At 54.0% G+C, this 19,062-nt stretch overlaps 3 protein-coding genes across 3 annotated transcripts; 2 read left to right on the forward strand and 1 right to left on the reverse strand.

The window, feature by feature from the left end:
• Positions 1–449: 449 nt before the first annotated feature.
• On the forward strand, positions 450–1,985 carry J4E93_008921 (uncharacterized protein; the record flags this gene model as incomplete). Its single annotated transcript, XM_049346818.1, has 2 exons — positions 450–799; positions 848–1,985. 2 exons carry the CDS (start codon positions 450–452, stop codon positions 1,983–1,985), a joined length of 1,488 nt encoding a protein of 495 aa, XP_049196238.1.
• Positions 1,986–10,211: 8,226 nt separating this feature from the next.
• On the reverse strand, positions 10,212–13,246 carry J4E93_008922 (uncharacterized protein; the record flags this gene model as incomplete). The annotated part of the gene is made up of 5 exons (XM_049346819.1): positions 10,212–10,422; positions 10,475–11,218; positions 11,267–12,457; positions 12,506–12,847; positions 12,894–13,246. The coding sequence occupies 5 exons, from the start codon at positions 13,244–13,246 to the stop codon at positions 10,212–10,214; spliced, it is 2,841 nt and encodes a 946-aa protein (XP_049196239.1).
• A 4,072-nt stretch (positions 13,247–17,318) lies between these two features.
• J4E93_008923 (uncharacterized protein) lies at positions 17,319–18,998 on the forward strand (the record flags this gene model as incomplete). Its single annotated transcript, XM_049346820.1, has 2 exons — positions 17,319–17,868; positions 17,935–18,998. The coding sequence occupies 2 exons, from the start codon at positions 17,319–17,321 to the stop codon at positions 18,996–18,998; spliced, it is 1,614 nt and encodes a 537-aa protein (XP_049196240.1).
• Between the last annotated feature and the right edge of the window lie 64 nt (positions 18,999–19,062).

Genomic DNA, 19,062 nt, shown 5'->3' on the forward strand with positions numbered 1-19,062 from the left:
TGTCACGTGAGTTAGCAAATGATGCGCGCATGAATATCTCTCGTTCCTACCATGCGTGTAGATTGTCGTCTCCAGCGCGACGACGGGCTTTTTGGAGTGTAGAGCTTCGCGCACCTCCTCCGAGACGCGGAAGAAGCCATTGTTGGTCAAATGGCGCCTTCCTGATGCAGTCGCGATGCCATGGTGACTGGCAGATAGCCGCGGCCTACCAACTGAGCGTGCCAGAAGTCTCATAGTGGCGGGAGAGAGTAAGGGTGGGTAGGTAGCTAGATATGGAGGGGTGAGCTCAAGCTGTCGCGCCAAGACGCGGAGGTGCCAGGGAACTCCGAAGAGAACACCTACGACGCAACATCCGCCGCGTAACCACCGACCGACCAACCCGCCAGCCAACCCAATTCCCTCACCACCGACCTCATACATGACTGGATAGCTTGACTGCTGGTCCAACAATGAGGTCTTCCCTCTTTACGAGCTGCATAGCAGCGCTTTCGAGCTTCGCGAGCGCCGAACTCAACCTCTCACAACCGCTGCTATCCAAGCAAGTGCTACCCAGCACATTCACACCACCGCAGGTGTTTAAGAATGCCAACCTAGTCCGGACGACCAACCTGGACAAGGCATACGCAAGAGAGACGATCAATGTCATAATCGAGAACATTGACGACAAGGCGCAATCAGAATACTACCTGCCATTCGACTCGAGCACGCTGTCCAAAGTTGGAGGGTTCGAAGTAAGAGACAAGAAGGCGGCTGAGAAGGGCATCTTCAAGGTAGAGGTGGTGGGCTTTGATGCAGAGAGGTAGGCAATGCCGCAATTGATATCATACATCGAGACTAACTGGGACAGCTCCGTTGAGTTCTACAAGATTCATCTCCCCGAACCCCTCGCACCCAAGGCGCAACAAACCATCAGCATCTCCTATTCGATCGCCTCGGCTCTGAAGCCCGTCCCCGCCCAGATCGCCCAGACGGACAAGCAGTACATTCAATACGACTTCAGCGCATACGCACCCTCGGCCTACCTCACCGAGAAGCAGCGAACCAAAGTCAAGTTCCCCAACAGCGATGTGCCAGACTACACGACCCTTCCCTCTGAGCTCAACGACGAGCAGACCGCCGACCCCCAGAAGCAAGGCTCGACCTTCACATACGGTCTCTATAACAACGTGCCCGCAGGCGCCCAGCAGGCCGTAAGCGTGCGCTACGAGTTCACCAAGCCCGTCACCCACGCGACACTGCTGGAGCGCGACATCGAGGTCTCGCATTGGGGCGGCAACCTGGCATCTGAAGAGCGCTACTGGCTCGTCAATCAAGGCGCAGGTCTCAAGAACCACTTCTCGCGCGTAGAATGGCAGCGCCAATCGTACCTCAACCCCCCGACCTTTGCCCTCAAGGGCCTCGCTCTCCCTCTCGCCCCCGGCGCCGTCGACCCCTACTTCACCGACGACATCGGCAACGTCTCGACCTCCAAATTCCGCCCCGGCAAGAAAGAAGCACTTCTAGAGTTGAAGCCGCGCTACCCCATCTTCGGAACCTGGAAGTACAGCTTCCGCGTTGGTTGGAACGCCGACTTATCCTCGTATCTGCGCAAGCTCTCCACCGGCGACACCTACGCGCTCAAAGTACCCTTCCTCGAGGGTCCTCGCTCCGGCGAAGGCATCTCCTACGGCCGCGTAAACCTCCGCGTTATCCTGCCCGAAGGCGCAAAGAATGTCAAGTTCTCCACCACCGTTCCTATCGTCAGCAACGAAACCAGCCTCCACAAGACTTTCATGGATACCCTTGGTCGCACAACCCTCGAACTCACAGCCATCAACCTGGTTGATGAGTTCAGAGATCGCGATCTCGTTGTCACGTACGATTACCCCTGGACCGCTGGATACAGGAAGCCGGTTGTTATTACTCTGGGCATGTTTGCCGTGTTTGCTGTTACGTGGGTTGTAGGTAGTATTGATACTAGCATTGGAAAGAAGAAGACCGCGTAGAAGAAACAGAAGAGGGTTGGAGTGTACAAAAGAAGATTGGGGAGAAAAGTGCGATATCAAGAGAGATCGAGAGATTTTGGGTATCGATGTATCTGGCTGCATGAACTGGGTTCACACCGTCAGTCAGTCAATTTAGGAGTATAGCGATTTTTTCCAGGTACCATGTAAGAAGAATGAATACGAAGTTCCAATTCCAATTTCCCGATGTCCAATAGTCTAGGGTATCACGCACTGCTCTCCCAAAACATGTCCCTGTGCTTTCTAATCCAGTCTAGAACTCAGCACTCCCCGTCTACTTCTACTTCCCTCACACCTCTAGCAAACACAGAGTCATCGAAAAGGATCCCTCCTCCCCTTAACCCGATGCACATGGCGACACACAACCCTAACACCCTCTTCACAGCCCCTCCTCCCCACTTCACTCTTAACACACTGCGCTATGCGTTCCGCAATCGCCACACTGCGATGTGTACCAGAGTGACAACACACACTCAGACTAACCTCCATCTCCCTCCCTCTTCCAATGTCCCTGTCCCTGTCCCTGCTTCTAGCGCGCTCCCCAAACCTAACAACCCTCTCCACGGCTTTCCGTGCCGCATACCTTGCCTCACTGTCTTCCATGACAATATCCTGGATCCGCGGACTCACGCCTGAGTATTCTCGGCATAAGCTGGGAGAGGGTGGGCGGACGGTGCGCGCGTCGATGGTGTAGAGGTGTGGGATCGGTGGGGTGCGGAAGGGGAGTTGCGAGGAGAGGAGGGAGGTGCGGGAGGATTCTGTGGGCGTGAGGTCCGTGGCGAAGGTTATTATGTAGACGGTTGGGATTGGGGGGATCGGCGTGTGACTGGCGTACGAGGGTGGATATTGGAGGTGAGGTGGAATTTGGTGCGAGGATTGGTGGGTGTAGTATGAAGTCGATCGTGGTAAACTGGTTCGTTGAGGCGGAGTGGAAGAACGGTATCTTTCTCGGTGGTGGAGTTGGGAATCGTATTCGAAGGAGTGGGAGTAGGTGGCGTATTGCTTCTTAGGCATCTTATCGCTAGTGTCGTAGTGTCGTATAGGCGGTCGAGGTGGTATGTAATTGCTCTCCCTCTCCCTTTCTCTTCCTCTATCTCTATCCCTCTCTCGATCTTTAGCTCTCTCTTTCTCCCTCGCCCTAACCCGTTCCCGTTCCCTCTGCCTCTCCTCCTCCGCAATCCTCACCGTCCTGCTCGACGTCCCCTGAGCAGGCGGAAGATCGAAATGAACGTGTCTGCCCTCCGTCTTTTTGAGACTGCTCTTGCGCGGTGGTTTTTCTGGCTGCTGTGTCTGAACTGGTTTGACGTATCTCCAATATTCTGTTTGAGAGGGTCGGTACGAAGTGTTTGGTCTACACGAAGTGCTTGGTTTGTGGGCTGCGTTGGGTCTTGAGTACGCTGTTTCGTAGTAGGAATTGTAGCGACGTGGTTCTGTGTATGAGTAGGGTCTGGATATGTAAGTTGTGTCGTAGGATCGCGAGGTGAGGTTGTGGGGATAGGAGGGAGGATGAAGGTAGGTGTATGAGTGGTGGGAGGGAGGTGCAGAAGTGTAGCGGTACATGGTTGTTCTTTCTCGTCTTCATGCCTTTTGCGATAGCGATAGAGTGTTGTAACTCTCCTTTGCGTAACGCGTACGATTAGAGAGCCATGATTAGTTGGGTAACGATATCGGTGATGTAGGTAAGATGTGCTTGCGAAAGATGCAGACTTCTTCGCGTAGGTTGATGGTAGTACAATACTCATAGTATGGCGTTCGCGCTCCGTGCTTGTGAGCATGCCGATAGGCAGTCGAAGCTCGTGGGAGTCACAGTCGCACAGAACGGCATGGCGTTCCTGCTTCCCCACACTGCCATGTGTTGGATGCGCATTGCGCCTGCCGGAGCTAAGATTCGAAAATAGAAGCTGAGATATGGGAACGCGACCAGCGCAGGTATGTGATTGCTATGAAGCTATTGCGAGTTTGACAACTTCGTTAGAAGTGGAGTCAGAAGTTGTGACAGGATTGAGAGAAGAGTTGCAAGTGGTCGACCATTGATGACTTTCGGAAGTGACGATTGGTAAGGTGACGAAGTGGTAAACAGACTGGAGGAAAGAACTACCAACCTTGGAAGGAACTACCTCACTATATGCGCCTTCTCCAACACCTCGTCTTTTCTTTACGTGCTCTTCTCACTTACGCCAAACAGCAATCTAGTGAACAAATCTACACCACAATACCAAGGCCTCATCAGTTGGGCTGCTGCCATTCTGGGTTTAAGAGCTCGATCACTAATCTTCTCGTCGAATTTGCCTACCACAATTTCTTGTTGCATTAACAGTACCTCTCTCGAAGTTCGCATCGACTTCGACACGAGTTTACAACCCAGTATACCTCGCGTCCAGTCAAGCTTTCTAACTGTGGGTCACCGGCCTCTCTACTGCACGACATCTCTCTAACTACGCCACACATCCTTGCTCCCACAACAACCCACGAGGATCAAAGACTGCAGTTTCGCATCGTGCTCAGTTCCACACTCTGTCGCTTGCGTTGGGCATCACCACAGTCAGAACGACTTAGCCTTGGCTTTCGATGACTTGCTTATGATGTGCGAAGCGGTCCCGGCGTATAAGCCGTACATTGGCATCTCGGCCGTATCTCACAATTTGCGGTCCGTCTTGAGGCCGGGCTTGATCGTCCGTTGGGCATCAAGGTACCATGTCGGCGTACTCGCACGGCTCGCTGACCGCTGCGACGACCCGGACGAAACTCCAGCTGCAGGTGTTCAGAGCACTGTCGCTGTCGACAAGCGAGGTGTTGTGATTGCCTTGACTAGTCGATGCGAGGCATCGCGACGTCGCTCATGCTTGAGCAGATTTCGCCATCGCGATAGCCCCACTAGGTCCCTGCACTGTCTCGAACATAGACAGAAGCCGTGTCTCGTTATGTGGATATCACATATTGTGCATGCGCGGTGCAGGCATACCGCTGCGCTCAAGGCTCCGAAGTTGCGGTCTGACAGATCCGGAACCGCTGAGGGGTCCGACGTTGTGTAACGAGCTCTTCGAAGGGTAACCCGGACAGCGCATCGCGAAAGCTGTGAATGTGTAAACCGATTTCTTGAAAGTACGGCCGAAAAGCCATGGCATGAACAAGCTCTATTGGAACGAATGAGGCTAACGATTGACAAGGTCTCTGATTGAATTGGAAGGACAAGCCGCACCGTCTCATCATGCCATATGAACTGACAAACTGACACGTCTCCTCAACACCATGCACGACACATCTCTCGGACCTCTTGTCGTGAAGAACTCCGAGCGTCGTCAGTGGAAGGGCCGAGTTGTATCAGCCGTTCGCTTGCGCCTTCGATCCTCTTTGGGGCTCGTCGCGACACGTGCACGAACAAGACGTTCGTCACCGAAATGTGCCCGACAGCCGCTGCTCAGCGCACAAGCAGTACTCACTGCGAAAGTACAAGTCGTACCGAAGCCGGGGAGATCATGACCGAGATTGCACGTTCGATGAGACGCGCAAAGAAGGCGCTCAGAACATTCCAGGGTGTCTTCAATCTACTCCGCCCGTACAGGTTCTCCACTATATGCGCGTTTCGATGTTGCAGCTAGAGCTGGGTCAGGGGCCCCTCCCGCACCGGATACCACTATCTGCACCCCAGACCCTAGCTGCTTACCGGCTATCGTCACCAAAGCGGCATTCCGGAGAACGTCTCCAAGTCGCCATGGCATTGTTTGCGATAAGCAATCGTCGATAAGAATCGGAGTCAAAGGCCCTATCGTGCATGCTCAACACTCACCATCCACCGGTGTACATGCAGCATGCCAGCTGAGACAATGTTAATAATAGGCGCATAATGCGCATCTTGCATTTCCCTCACGTATGTACCGTTGCGGGGTATCCCGTTACAATTTCGGCTGCAGTAACACGGTAGGTGGCCTTTCCTGTGGGAGCTGCCTCTAGCCGATGCGTTGCCTGTCTAATCGGTGAGGGAGCAAAGGTTCGATTGGCGAAGACTCAGTCAGCGGGAAAGCACAGCGCGGTTGGTGTTACTTTTCTTGTCAACGTTTCGCCTGCGTGGGATACTGATTCGACGACCGGTGTTGCGACTGCATGTGCTGTTGGGGTTGATGGCCTGGATGTGGACTTGGCTTGCAAGGCGGATCTGACCACATCTTCCTGTCACACTGCTAGTAACGCCTTGGAGATCCTACCGACGCGGCTACCGTTGAGGGAGCCTCACTTTCTCGAGGCTAAAGGCGAGCTTGGTGGTTGTGTCATGTACCTTCTCTTTCGCTACACAGGGCTGTCCGGTCGGTGTGATACATCCGTGATGCGAAGGCGATGTCTGGATGGGGTTGTGGGATCTGCGGGTATCTCCTCCACCCGCCTTCCACACGCCTACCCATCTTGGCAACTACCCAGGTGTCAACTTCAGAGATATTCGCATTCATGTGAGGATTTGAATGGCCGGATCATTATACCGGTGATGATACTGGATATGGTCGAATACGAGCGCAAACAGGTTTGACTCTTGTCAAGACCCACGCGCGCGCCTACTCCGAGTATATACCCAAAGTATAAAGAAGAAGAAGCAAACACGAAAACACGTGCTACGAATACCCAACTGTGTAAACCTAATCATCGAGTCGCGTCTAGCGTACAGTCGGCATCGACAACCGACATAATCACAGCATTCGCCTTCACCAGCACCATGAATCGGATTTGCTTTGAAATACGATGTCGCACGCGCTACAAGGCTGGTATCAATAATCAAGGTCTTCGGCGACTGCGAGACAAGGTATGCAACCACGGGCTTTCCAGGAAGCTGAATCTGCCGATGGAAAGCGAATGTGCCGCAACCTTATCCCACCTGGCAGCAACACCCGTGACAAGTTCACGCAACGGAGTCTCCTCCGCAACATCTCAATGACGCCCTTTTCCTGCTCATTTCCCATCATTTTAGACCAAGGAAATGCTCGTTGCTGCCCAACGCTGCTTCACCGTATCAAACTCTACTCGTACTCCGTGCCATGTTCGCCGTTTCTGATGCCTCGGGAACGTGGGTTATCGCCGTCCACTGCTTTGTCAAGTTATCAGATGACGGATGCGACTTCCTTGACCGCTGGACAGGCAATGGAGAAAGGTCCGATGACTGCGGAAAACAGGACGCATGATCGACAGGATACAGTGCACTTTGCAGTAGAAGCTGCGCGAAGTAAATGAATAGGAAAAGGAGTCCATGCAGCGACTGCGACTTTGGAGAGTGCAGCATACACGAATGGAAGGGAGTCGCACGTTTTGGAGTCGCAGCGAAACTGTCAAGGTTACCCCAAATGATCGACGCCTGCACCCGGCAACCAACGCATCAGCATCTTACTCATGCACACATTGTCCAACGTACGATATGCCAGACATTCCGAACATCAACCGCAGTACGCGCTCAGTAAACAACTGTCGCAACACTCCCAGCCACCCCAAAAATATCTCGTACGAGAATCCACCTTCACCGCACCCTCCTTAGTCTATCCATAGCGTAAGTAAGTACGTACTCCAGAACGAGCCCCTCCAACATTCGGCACCATGTCCGGTACGTCACCCGCCGTAAAGCTTCCGAGCGTGCCCACCTAAGCTTGGAACGGAGCACGTGGGTACCGTAACTAAACTAGCCTCACACCCGTCATCAATAACTTCTGTCTTGTCTAGTCCAACTTCAAGGCTCAGGGTCCGCGCTACTCTGATCGTCTTGACCGGAACCCGCCGTCACGTTTTTTTCTGCTTCGCACTTCGCTCGCTCGAGCCGCAAATAGCGCCGGGGGGATTGGGGATGTGTCGATTGTGCAAGCACGCCAGGGACAAGTACGCTGTCAACGTTGCTAGTGAACCAGATTTTGCGTGCAGTAGTGCAAAGCGTCATGTTGATGTTGAAGGGTGCTGTTGTGCTTTTTTGGCGTGATTTACTTCCTATTTGGGCGTTTCGCGCAGACGTTGGAACTTGCCAAGCGGTTACCTTGATGAGCGCGATGCATGCTTGTTTTTAGTCAGATGAAGGGTTCACAGTCGTGCAGTAGAGAAGACAACATGTGCCGCTTCCCGTCGTCGCATACGTTTTTCGCCATCATCGTCGTTGTTGCGGTGAGGGAAAAGCCGCTAGGTCATTGGTAATGCGTAACCACATGAGCATTTTGTTGCGAACACGAAAGCGAAGTCGCAACGGGTTAAACAACGAGCGGTGAAAATATGACTACTTCAAGTTATTCATTCAATTCGCCTTGGGACTATGCAGGTGGTATCGCATACGGCAGGTGCGTTTGGCAAATGTTTAGTCTAGGTTCGTAGGTTACCCGCCCTTGTCATGCTTTTGCTTCTTTTTTTTCTACGCGCGATGAGGCGCCCTCTTTTCATGCAGAGGGGGAGCACGTGGATCGCGTAGTACATACACACCTTTTTGAATAACCCACTCACACTTTTTTGTAAAGGAAATGGACTTAGAGATGAGGCGTATGTACTGATTTACTTGCATTGCATTGCATTTTGCATTTGAGGCTGGTTGGGCAGCGACTAGAGGTCGTGGATTTGGACTTGGTATGCAGGTTGGATGTTGCGCATATTGACACCCTTTACGGAAACCCTGGGTTCCGTTAGATGTAGCAGTAATAATAGGATCATTATGGATCGTATTATGATTAGTCGTGCGTGTAACGGAAATACCCTTGACGCTGGAGACATCTTTTGTTGCTTCTTTGCCTCTGTGAATGTACCGGTCGCCCGAACCACCGCATCTGTATACGTCCCTTGAGATGCTCGCGCCGCATAATCGACAGCAGGGATGCATCGCGACTGCAAGATAGAGTTTGCGATACAGTTTGAGACGGAGCCATGGTATTGGACTCTGTCTGATCGGTGTGAGATAATCATCAGTCAGATTATTACAAACAATTACTACCGTGATGATTTGTGACACTTGGGGGGCGGGCGGCGGTAGAGCAAGAGTCGGCGAACCGCAGCTAGCCCGCACGAGCGAAACGGCTGAGGCGCTGCACCCGTGCGGACCAATCTCTCCCATTCCCAAGCCGGAGCGGGGCGTGCGACGCCACAGTATTAGACCGAGGAAGTACCGTTAGTGAGCACACGAAACACGGTCATCTTGCAGGCTGTTCGCGATGCGGCTTACAACTTGAAAAGCGACCATCCAAAGCCGTTGGGTGAGAGCCACGGAAAGAAAAGCCGCGGACCTGTAGATCAAAGTTCCACCATTGCATGAACGGTATGCTCGAGGGTCCGGCTGCGAAAAGCAAAGTAAAATGGATGGGATTGCAAATGCGATGCGGGCCCGATACATTGTGATTATTGCGACAAAGCGACAGGATTGTGAGTGCTGTGGCTTGGACCTAGAACCCAAGATCTCCTAACTCGCGAGCCCTAGCGTGCATCGATGTAGATGCGCTCCGACGTCCGACTCCACACCACCCTCCACAAACGTAACATAGACCCCTAGTCTGATCGGTGAACGATGACGGGGAAAGGAGGGGAGAACGAGAAAAGGTCCCTGGGTGTGTCCATATCTGTGGTCCGGCGTGCAGTGGTGTGAGGAAAAGAAAAGGTTTAGTTGCAGTTGAGAAAACTTGCTCCGTCCCCGCTACTAAGCCTTGGGCGGATGTGTGTGCATGCAGCGGGTAACTTGGGTTAATCCAGAGATACGCGAGGATAAGATCTGAGACGCAAAGGAAAGAGGGAGGAAATGATGGATTCCGAAATGCTTAGTTTCAGCGCTAGCCGCCCAATGATGATGATAGTAATTCCAAAGATCCAAAGGAAAAGAAGCCTTCCGTTTCGTTGCCGTTCGCGTGTGCGGTTGTTGTCGCGCATGTAATAATGCGGTTCTCTTTCTAACAATAACAAGCTGTCCTGATCGACGTAGGTGTGGGAATAAAACAGAGGCGAGATTGATGAAGCCCAAAAAGCAAATATATAAATGTCCAGAAAGAATGTTACGTGCATCTGCCGAGGACTCTACTCATGCAAGTCATCATGCACGTTCAAATCGGTATCGGCCCGGATCTACCAGACATTGGCGCGTGTCGGATGGCGGTTCAGATCGAGGGTGGCTGCCGTGTGCAGGAGATACGGAGATACATCGTCGGATGGGCGCGCAGGGCGGGAGTCGTCATGCCAATGCGCCTGGCCGATGTTGGATATGTCGTCATGACGTTGATTGCTTCATTCGAGACCCTGTTGCCTCTGGACGTTTTTGAGGATTTCGAGATCCATGCGTAGGATTGGCGAGTTTTGCGCCACGTCGCTAATGACGGCAATGGTGCGGCGGAATAGGGCGGAGAGGTTGGCCTTGGTGAGCCAGGTATCGCTGGGTAGTAGGGGGTATAATTTGGATTTGTAGACCGAGGCTAGGACGAGCATATTACCGAATTGCCTGGGGTATGTGTTAGTTAAAGAGCCAAGACAATAATGTGATGCAAACTTACGCGTGAAGTGTGCCGAAGACGTTGGTGACTATGAGCCTCTTCTTGCGCGTGGGTTGGAAGTACTGGTACGTGCTGCCTGGTTCTTCGCCTACGCGATCGAATGCGATGGTACTCCGGATAGCAGCGTCAATGCATTGGCAAGCGATCTTGATAATCTTGTGCTGGTCTTCGCTGAGGTCAACCATCTGCACGTTTCGGTTTGTGGCCGCGCTAGGATAAGGCGATGGCGAGTTGTGCTGTGCAGCGCCGGTCGTGCCTGGGGGCGGAGGCGGGAACTCGAGCGTGTGACTCGCTAGCTTGAGGTAGGGTCGCAGCATCATGTACAGGCCACCATAGTACTTGGCGCGTACACGAGCAATGTTGAGATCTGTCGAGGGTAACTCGTCGTCCGACCAGGCCAGTTCCGGTGTGAGCAGCTTCCGCCAACCTTCCAGTATCTCCTTGTGGGTGAGGGCGTGGTGAGCAACCTCCTTGAAGCTGGTAGGGTCGAAGGTCATACGGCCAGTGGGACCGTATAGAGCGTTATGCGCTACGTTGAGGACAACTCGTAGGAACGTCTGCGTGGAGTATAGCTTCATCATCAAGTCTTGCCTTGGGCCTGCGCGTACTTCCACCTCTTGCGGCGCAAAGTTGTTGTCCTGGTCTTGCAAACAGCTCTCATTGACGCCTTCGGGGTACATGATCTCGCTTTGATGTGCAGAAATGCCTGAAGGCGGTAAGGTACTCATCTCCGCTAGAATATCACTAGGAACTATCAGCAAAAGATAAGCGTATGTAAACGAGAATACTCACGATTCTAGCTGGAGAGCTGTCCAGTAGACACACATCACCAGGTTAAGTCTGTATCGCTCCTTGCCGCTCCATGTATGTCTTCGGTCGCTGTTTTGACGGAGTAGCTTGCTGTAGTCTGCCTTGATGAGAACCAGGGCGATTCGGCACGCGTTGTTGATCCAGCTCCAACTCTCCAGTACGCGAGCATACTGACTAAGGAACAGCGCAGCTAGGAGATTAGCTTGCGCATGCGCGACGGTGTTACCTCCTTGTTGGTTTCCTAGGATATCGGTGGCGTAAGCATAGTAGGCCATACCAGGTAGTAGGTCGATGTTCCTTGGACGGTTTTCATCGGAGGTCTCGCTAGTGAAACTGCCGCCATTGGGGTGGGGAGATTCTCTAAAGGTTCCCCATTCGTTGACGTATGGATGCCGGTCGTTCTTCGGCGCGGGCAAGGGATCTGTGTGAGCGCAGACTTTACCAAGAGCAAGGACGAGCAGTACAATCGCGTTGCGCAAAGACCTCTCGATCTCGCCGCGACCTCCTGGTAGACCTCCTTCTAAGTGGCTCTCCGAGCGCTTTCGCTTTATTCCGTGGACGGGAGCAGGCGAGTGCGCGTTCATAGGCCTTGCATCAGGGCTGTATTGATCGCTGAAGTCCTTGAACATGCGCCTGAGCTTGGTCTCGTTCATGAACGGGTGGAATATGTGCATCGTCTCCATGTAGGACCTAAGCAGCTCGAACATGACTGGGCGCGAGAAGTCGGGCCGACCATCTGCACCAAGCCCGTTCCCAGTGTTCTGCCGCGGCTGATGGGAGAAATACTCTCGAGGGGTGCCAACTGGAGTCTTTACGGAGCCGCCTTCCGGAGAAAATGGATAGCCCCATAGGCCTTCTTTGCCAGGTGCTGGTGATGCGGCTTCGGAGTCGTTGCTGCTCTCCGGGCTTCCAGGTCCCTGCGCTCCGTCGTTTAGGTCTTGGCCCTCGCCAACACCCCAGACGCGCAACAAGCCGCGATCTTGCTCAAGCTGCATCGGGTAGTCCGAGACTTCACGACCGTTGTCCATTAGCCGTCTTAGATAGGGAATACCTTGATAGAAAATGCTCATTTGTTGCCATTCGTCGAGCAGCTTGTGCGCAGGTGTAGTGTGATCACCTTGCAGTCCAGTTTGCTCCTTGGGACTGGTTTCAGTGGCATGGCTGCGGTCGGTCCTTACACTCTCGGCTGGTGTGGCCGGTTGTTGGGGAGGTGGTGCGAACTGAGACTCCTGCTTGATGGATGCTGATGCTTGTCCGCCCAAAGGCGACATCATGTTCGAGTGAGGAGCGATGGGAGACTCCATCTTCAGGTTGCTGTTGACCCGGCCCATGTGTCCTCTTCCCTGCATGGGAGTAGGCCATCTGGATGTGCCGTGCTCTCTCGGGGGTGCCGAGAAAGAAGCTACGGGCGAAGCGTGATTCGACATCATCTCGTGGTCTCGCGGCTGTGGGAGCCGGCTCTCAACACTGGATTTCCAGCCGTTGAACTGGTCAACGAATTGCGACAGGACTTCAGATATGCTGTTAACGCTTTCTTGAAGTTGCATCATGCTTCTGTCTTGCCTAGGAAGGGTCAGTAATGTACCAAAGGGGGAAGAGAGCAACGCACTTGGGTGGCGGGACGTCCTTGTACTGGCAGTCGAAGTTGTTCTCTCTGCAGAACTGACAGGGTCGCGCTTCGTCACACTTCTGCTTTCGCGAACGGCAGTGGTTGCACGCCTGGGTGGCGCGCACCTGCTTTCGCCGTATCTGCTGCGCGTTGCCATAGTCGTTCATGTACGGAGTCTGCGCGTAGGGCGTAGCAGGAGCGGCGTACTGCTGGACAGGTGGAGGCTGAGCATGATAGGGCGGTCCGTTGGGGTGTGATGGACTTATGGCGTGGTTGTATCCATTCGGTATGCTGCCATTGGGGCGATGCTCGTGGTTGATTGCCCACGGCTGGTGATGGCCGCCATGCTCCATGGGAGTCTGACTTTGAGACTTGACGTCGACACTGATACTGACACTGGTGGACCGGGAACTGTGTTGCTCTGGTGCAGTGGTTGTCTGAGGTGTGAGTGGGGGACGGTAGCTGTTGATTCGGTCCTGGGGGATCGTCACAGGCGATGCTCCAGTAACGCCATTGGTATGCTGACGAGGTGAGGGTATGTTCCGTGGGTCCGCAAGGGCACGAATATCAGATGGCGGAAGGGACGGTGAAGGTAGTGGTCCGGGATAGCCTTGAGCGTGAGAAGGGTACTGGGCAGACGGAACCGGTAAGCCGTGAGGAGCGTAGGGCGGAGGCGCCTGGACCAAAGTGGGATGGGATGGAGGTCGAGTGGGTTGGGTATGAGGCGGTGGAGGAGGGGGTGGAAATCCGTGGCCGTTATACTGCGGATGATCAAGATTGCCGGAGCCCAAACGAGCTCTCTTAGACTGGCCGGGCGCGTCAGGATCAGCCATGCTTAGATATGCCAGACGGAATCCGCTATGGCCATGCGGCTATGTATGACAGACGACTACTGGGCAAAACGGATGGTCCCAGGACCACCAAACGGCAAAAGCCAGGAAAGTCGCGGGGGGTGGGCAGGTGGTGGAGAGGGCGGCCTCGGCAGTCGCAGGGTCAGGAAAAGACCAATTCGCCAGAGTCAGCGAATAGGGAGTCAAAGATGATTTGCAGATGACAGCCCAACCCGCGTCATCGCCTGGAAGAGGGGAAGAGTTTGGAAAGCGTCGCAGGGCAAGTGCTCGGAGACCAGAGTGGGATGCAGGACGGGAGCTTTCCTATGCCGCGTGCGCGAAGAAAGGACCTAGCCTTGGGCAAGACTCTCTTACCATGGAGCCGGAGACAACTATCCGAAGCAGGTAAGGCCCAAATAGCTGAGTCGCGGACGGTCTATGCTGTCGACGTTTGCTGGCTTGGTCGGCGAAAAGTGGCGCTATTAAGACCGGGCCGTGCGAACGAAGGGGCCAGGGCGCAATCACAAGAGGCGCGAAACTAAATCAGTCGCAAAAAGGAACAGCTCAAAGCGAGACGCGACGGGGGGCGGGAGGCGGGTCAGCCCTGGGTCAGGCACACGGTGGTGGTGGAGGGTCGCAGTAGGAGTTAGCCGTGGTGACGGTTGGGGTTATGGTGGGCGATGGGCGTGTCGGGAGGGGAGAACACCATGCCGAAGCATGGAGAGATGGACGAGGATGCAAAGGCGGCGTACTAGCGCGAAAGCGAAGGATGTGCAGCACACAGGTCGCTTGTGCCATTGACCAGACTACGAGACCAGGGTAGCAGCGCGGAGCCACCAGACGCGCCGTGTGGCCATCGTCAAGGACGACATGGGGACCGTTGTATCAAACAGCGCGCTGCCAGAGCCCGTCATGTGCCATAGGATGATGCCGTTGCAGACAGCAAACGTTGCTCCCGCCCGACGCGACCGCGCATCCATTGTAGCTACTTGGCCGCCGTCTGCAGCCGTTGGCGACACGTCTACTTGCAATAATGACCTGCTGCTGCTGCCACACCAGCACCGGCTATGTGTCAGTCACAGTGCTCGCTGTTTCGTGCGGCGATGCGCGGTCCTCCGCCTTGCTACAACCATCGTCGACAACCCCCGTGCAGCTTGGAGCAGGCCGGCCGTCAGCAGCCATTGTCGGATAATTTCCACCCAATTGCTGGCCCTGAAGACTCAGGAAACTGATCCGAGCTCTGAGGCCAGCTAGTCACGATCCCTAGTCTGCCAGCCTCCACTCTGCAGCGGCACCGAGGCATTCGAGAAGGTTGATGGAAGTGATGCGCCGCTGGTGGCTGCAGACGATATCTCGCGACGCTGCCGCGCCTCTTCCTGCGCCCGCAGCCCTCTGCTTACCTGAAGCTTCGCGCTCGTCCTGATGCTGCAGCGATTCATGCGCCGAGTCTCTGCGAACAGGACCTGTCACTTGCGACTCTGCTGCCCAAAGATCAGCGTTGCGTTTCCGGGCTGCAGATCCTGGCGAGACGCCTATAGGCAGTCTGGTGGCACATGGCGAGGTAGTGTGTGTACAACTGCATCACCCTTTTGTCCGCCTCGTCTGCTAGGGAAATCGCGGCTGCTGCTCATGGCAGGTGCCGGAGAGGCGCCGGTCAATTCTATTGACGTTAGTTTCATCAGGTCCAAAGTCAGTGGTAACAACTAGCGCGCCGCAACACGCGACCGCCAGTATGGCGTCAGGAACATTTGCAAGCCTGAGCCCACATGGAGTAGACCCCTCCATTGTGCACTTGGAGTAGGTCGGTACTGTGCACGCCGCAGTGCCCTCGACACCCTTGCAACACGGCCAAGCTCAGGTAACCTGGTTACTCGGCCGTGAAGGGCCTGCCGCAAACAAACGGTCAGCTGCCCGGCGACATCAATCCAAAACAGCAGTGCCTTTGCTGCTAAGCTCCGAACAGAGATAGCCATTGAGCCAGTTTGTCAGATGACGAGCCGACTCTGCCCGGCCCTGCTGCTCACCGGCGCTATGGCAAGTTGCGGTCTGCTTCAGACTAGATGATTGATGCGTGAGAGGACCTGTCCGATTGACGACACCCCACAACCGAGATTGTCTAAGCCAGGCCGGCCTGCGACCCTCGTGGGAACACCCTGGCTTACAGCATCCTGGCGGCTGTCGCTCTACCACGTGGAACGCATGAGGCGTCCAGTAGAAAAACGGGGTGTCCCTTGGACTACCTCTCCACCACAAGACGGCGCAGAAGCGAGTCAATCTCGTGTCGAGAAGTTGCCGTCGAGTCGGTGTAGTCGCTTCACTCTGCGACACGGCATACCAAGCCTCGCCATCGATCGGAGCAACAACGCTTCTAGAAATTCCAACTCCTCAGACGGCAAGTGATGTAGTGGCCCTTGTCCTCCTGCCTGCCGCATGTGGCATAACAACATGCAGAGGGGGCTGGTGAATCGGCAAAGCGGCGCGACACGGTGAACCGTGAGTCGTATCCATGGAACGAACGCATTCGCTTTGTCGTCTGGAGATCCAAGTGCACGCGCTGACACAATTGCAGTCAACAATGACGGAAGGATTGCTGTGACGTCGCAAGTGACGATATACGCTATACGCGAACCTTCGTCTGCTCGCTGTCCACCAGGCGGTGCGCGCGAGTATTGCCTGGACTCTGCTCCTCGGAGCCATGTCCTACGACGTCGTACGAACCGCAGAGTTTGCAGCCGAGCGCGCACCTCTCAGCGGTCCCCATTACCTGGTGGTACGATTAGATCAGACGTTCATGTTTTGTGTTTCGCAGATGCGTGGTGAGCGCAAGTGTCACACAACTGGTACACATGAGGAAACATCGATTCGAAGGCGCCAAGCCCTTTCCGGACGCGATGACTGATGACGCAGACCTGTATCGCGTTGCAACACCACACGAGCAGCGGTTTTGTGAGCACAGCCTATCAGACAATGGCTTCATCCGTATTCCTCAATGTACCGCCAGTTGTTGCATATAGCACGCATACGCGAGATGCATCTGCTAGCGATCCTCCCTAACCGAGGCCCTGAAACGCTTGTGAGGCAAAATTGATCGCGCGTATGTATACGTCACGAACCCCTCTGCACGGTGGAAGGCGAATGCCCATCCACTGCACCATCTTCACCGTCCTCACGACAGCGCCTTCGATAGTGCGATACTGTGCGGATCTCAATTTCTTGTCTCGATAGCCTCACTTTGAGCTTGGAGTCTTCCCGGCCAGAACAACGTCATGGTTGCCACCCTGGTTTTTAGCGTCATTGCGAGCTTTGCCATCTATCAGATAATCTCGAAGTACCGGGGCCTGCTACGCAATATCGCGCTAGCAAAGAGCTCTGGACTACCTGTAGTGATAGCGCCATGGTATACGTTCAGCATCCTATGGCTGTCGACCTTCAAGCTATGGTTACCGGTGCTGCAGAGATTTCTGCCACAATCCTGGCGAGGCATGTGGTTTGAGTATGTAAATTCGACTTGACAGCAGGCGAGTTGTTAATCAGGTTCCGCAGTCTTCTGAATCCAGAATGGAGTTACACGACCGGACATGGGCCTTTCGAGAAGATGGGTATGGACGTCTTCATGGTCGCATCTCCTACCAGAAATGTAGTTTTCGTTGCAGACGCGGAGGCCGTTACTCAAATCACCAACCGCCGCAATGACTTTCCCAAGCCCCTTGAGATGTACACGTCATTGGACATTTACGGCAAGAATCTGGTGAGTACTGAAGGGTCAGATTGGCGCACACATCGCAAACTTGTCGCACCGAGTTTCGGTGACAAGAACAATCAGCTCGTGTTCAACGAGACTCTCCATCACGCAAAGTCGATGCTGGGATTGTGGGCCGGATCTGAGGGTAAAGGCAATGAGACTATTGCCGATCCTTCTGTTGCGGCAATGAACTTTGCTCTGTATGTTATCAGTGGAGCGGGTTTCGACGTACGCGTAGTATGGCCACACGAAGAGGGCAAGAAAGTGGAGGTCAAAAAGAGCGAAGACTCTATTTTTGTAGGATCGGAAGCCCCTCCTGGCTACACCATGAGCTACAGGGCCGCTCTAAGCCAGCTGCTCCACAACATCATGTGGACTCAAGTCATGCCACTTAAGTGGCTTGGTAAGTTCCCTCTTACTACTGCTTCACCGCGTCGAGTTGAATATGTCATCTAACAATTCCTCGTAGCACGATCTCCAGTCAAAATGCATCGTGAAGTAAGCGAGGCGGCCCACGAATGGGGTAAGTACATGGATGAGATCTATGAAATGAAGAAGACCCAAGTCGAGTTCGGCGAGACTCAAGCAGGCATGGACATCTTTGACTCTCTGATCCGCGGAAGCGGCATCACCAAGAAAGAGGGTTCAAATTTTACGAAGAGCGACCTACTGGGTAACGCATTTGTGCTTATGTTGGCGGGCCACGAAACAACTGCCAACACACTACATTTCTCCATGGTATTTCTAGCCATGAACTGGGGCTCTCAGAAGCGGCTGCAAGACGACATCGACAACATATTTGCGGGCAAGCCCATCGACGAATGGAAGTATGAAGAGCACTTCCAAAAGCTATTCGGAAGCATGCCAGCTGCAGTCATGAACGAAACTTTACGGCTGCTGCAACCAATCATCAACATCCCAAAGTCTACTGCACCAGGTCGACCACAGCCACTAAATATCGGGGGAAAGCAGTATATGGTGCCTGGCGACGCTCACGTGTTCCTCAGCGCAGCCATACACCGCAACCCAAAGTATTGGCCAACACCATCTGACGGCTCAAGCAAGGACAACCTAGACCAATTCAGACCTGAACGCTGGCTCGTGGATAGCAAGCCCGATAATGATTTCGTCGACATCAACTACGACGATGAAGGGCTGCGTGGACCAGCAGGCGAAGACACTTCATCTGAACTCTTCAAGCCCGTCAAAGGCTCATATATCCCCTTTAGCGACGGCTTCCGATCATGCATTGGTCGACGCTTTGCTCAAGTGGAGATTCTCGCGGTCTTGGCCGCGATATTCTCTCAGTACAGCGTTGAGCTCGCAGTCGATGACTTTGCTAGTGACGAAGAGGTGGAGAAGATGCCAAAGGGAGGCAAGGAGAGGAGAGATTTATACAAGATGGCTACGGATAGAGCCCATGACTTGATTCAGACCAAGATGGCGAGTATCATCACGCTGCAGTTGAGGGGTGTCTCGATACCAATCAGATTGATGAAGAGAGGAGAAGAGAGATTCGCTTTCGATGGCTAAGATAAATTGTGTTCGGCTTTGTATGTACAATATTTCGGTATACTATCTATACGGTTGGATGTGT

This window comes from Alternaria ventricosa (assembly GCF_023758065.1).
Source record: "Alternaria ventricosa strain BMP 2768 chromosome Unknown scaffold_18, whole genome shotgun sequence".
In the NCBI taxonomy this organism is placed as follows: domain Eukaryota; kingdom Fungi; phylum Ascomycota; class Dothideomycetes; order Pleosporales; family Pleosporaceae; genus Alternaria; species Alternaria ventricosa.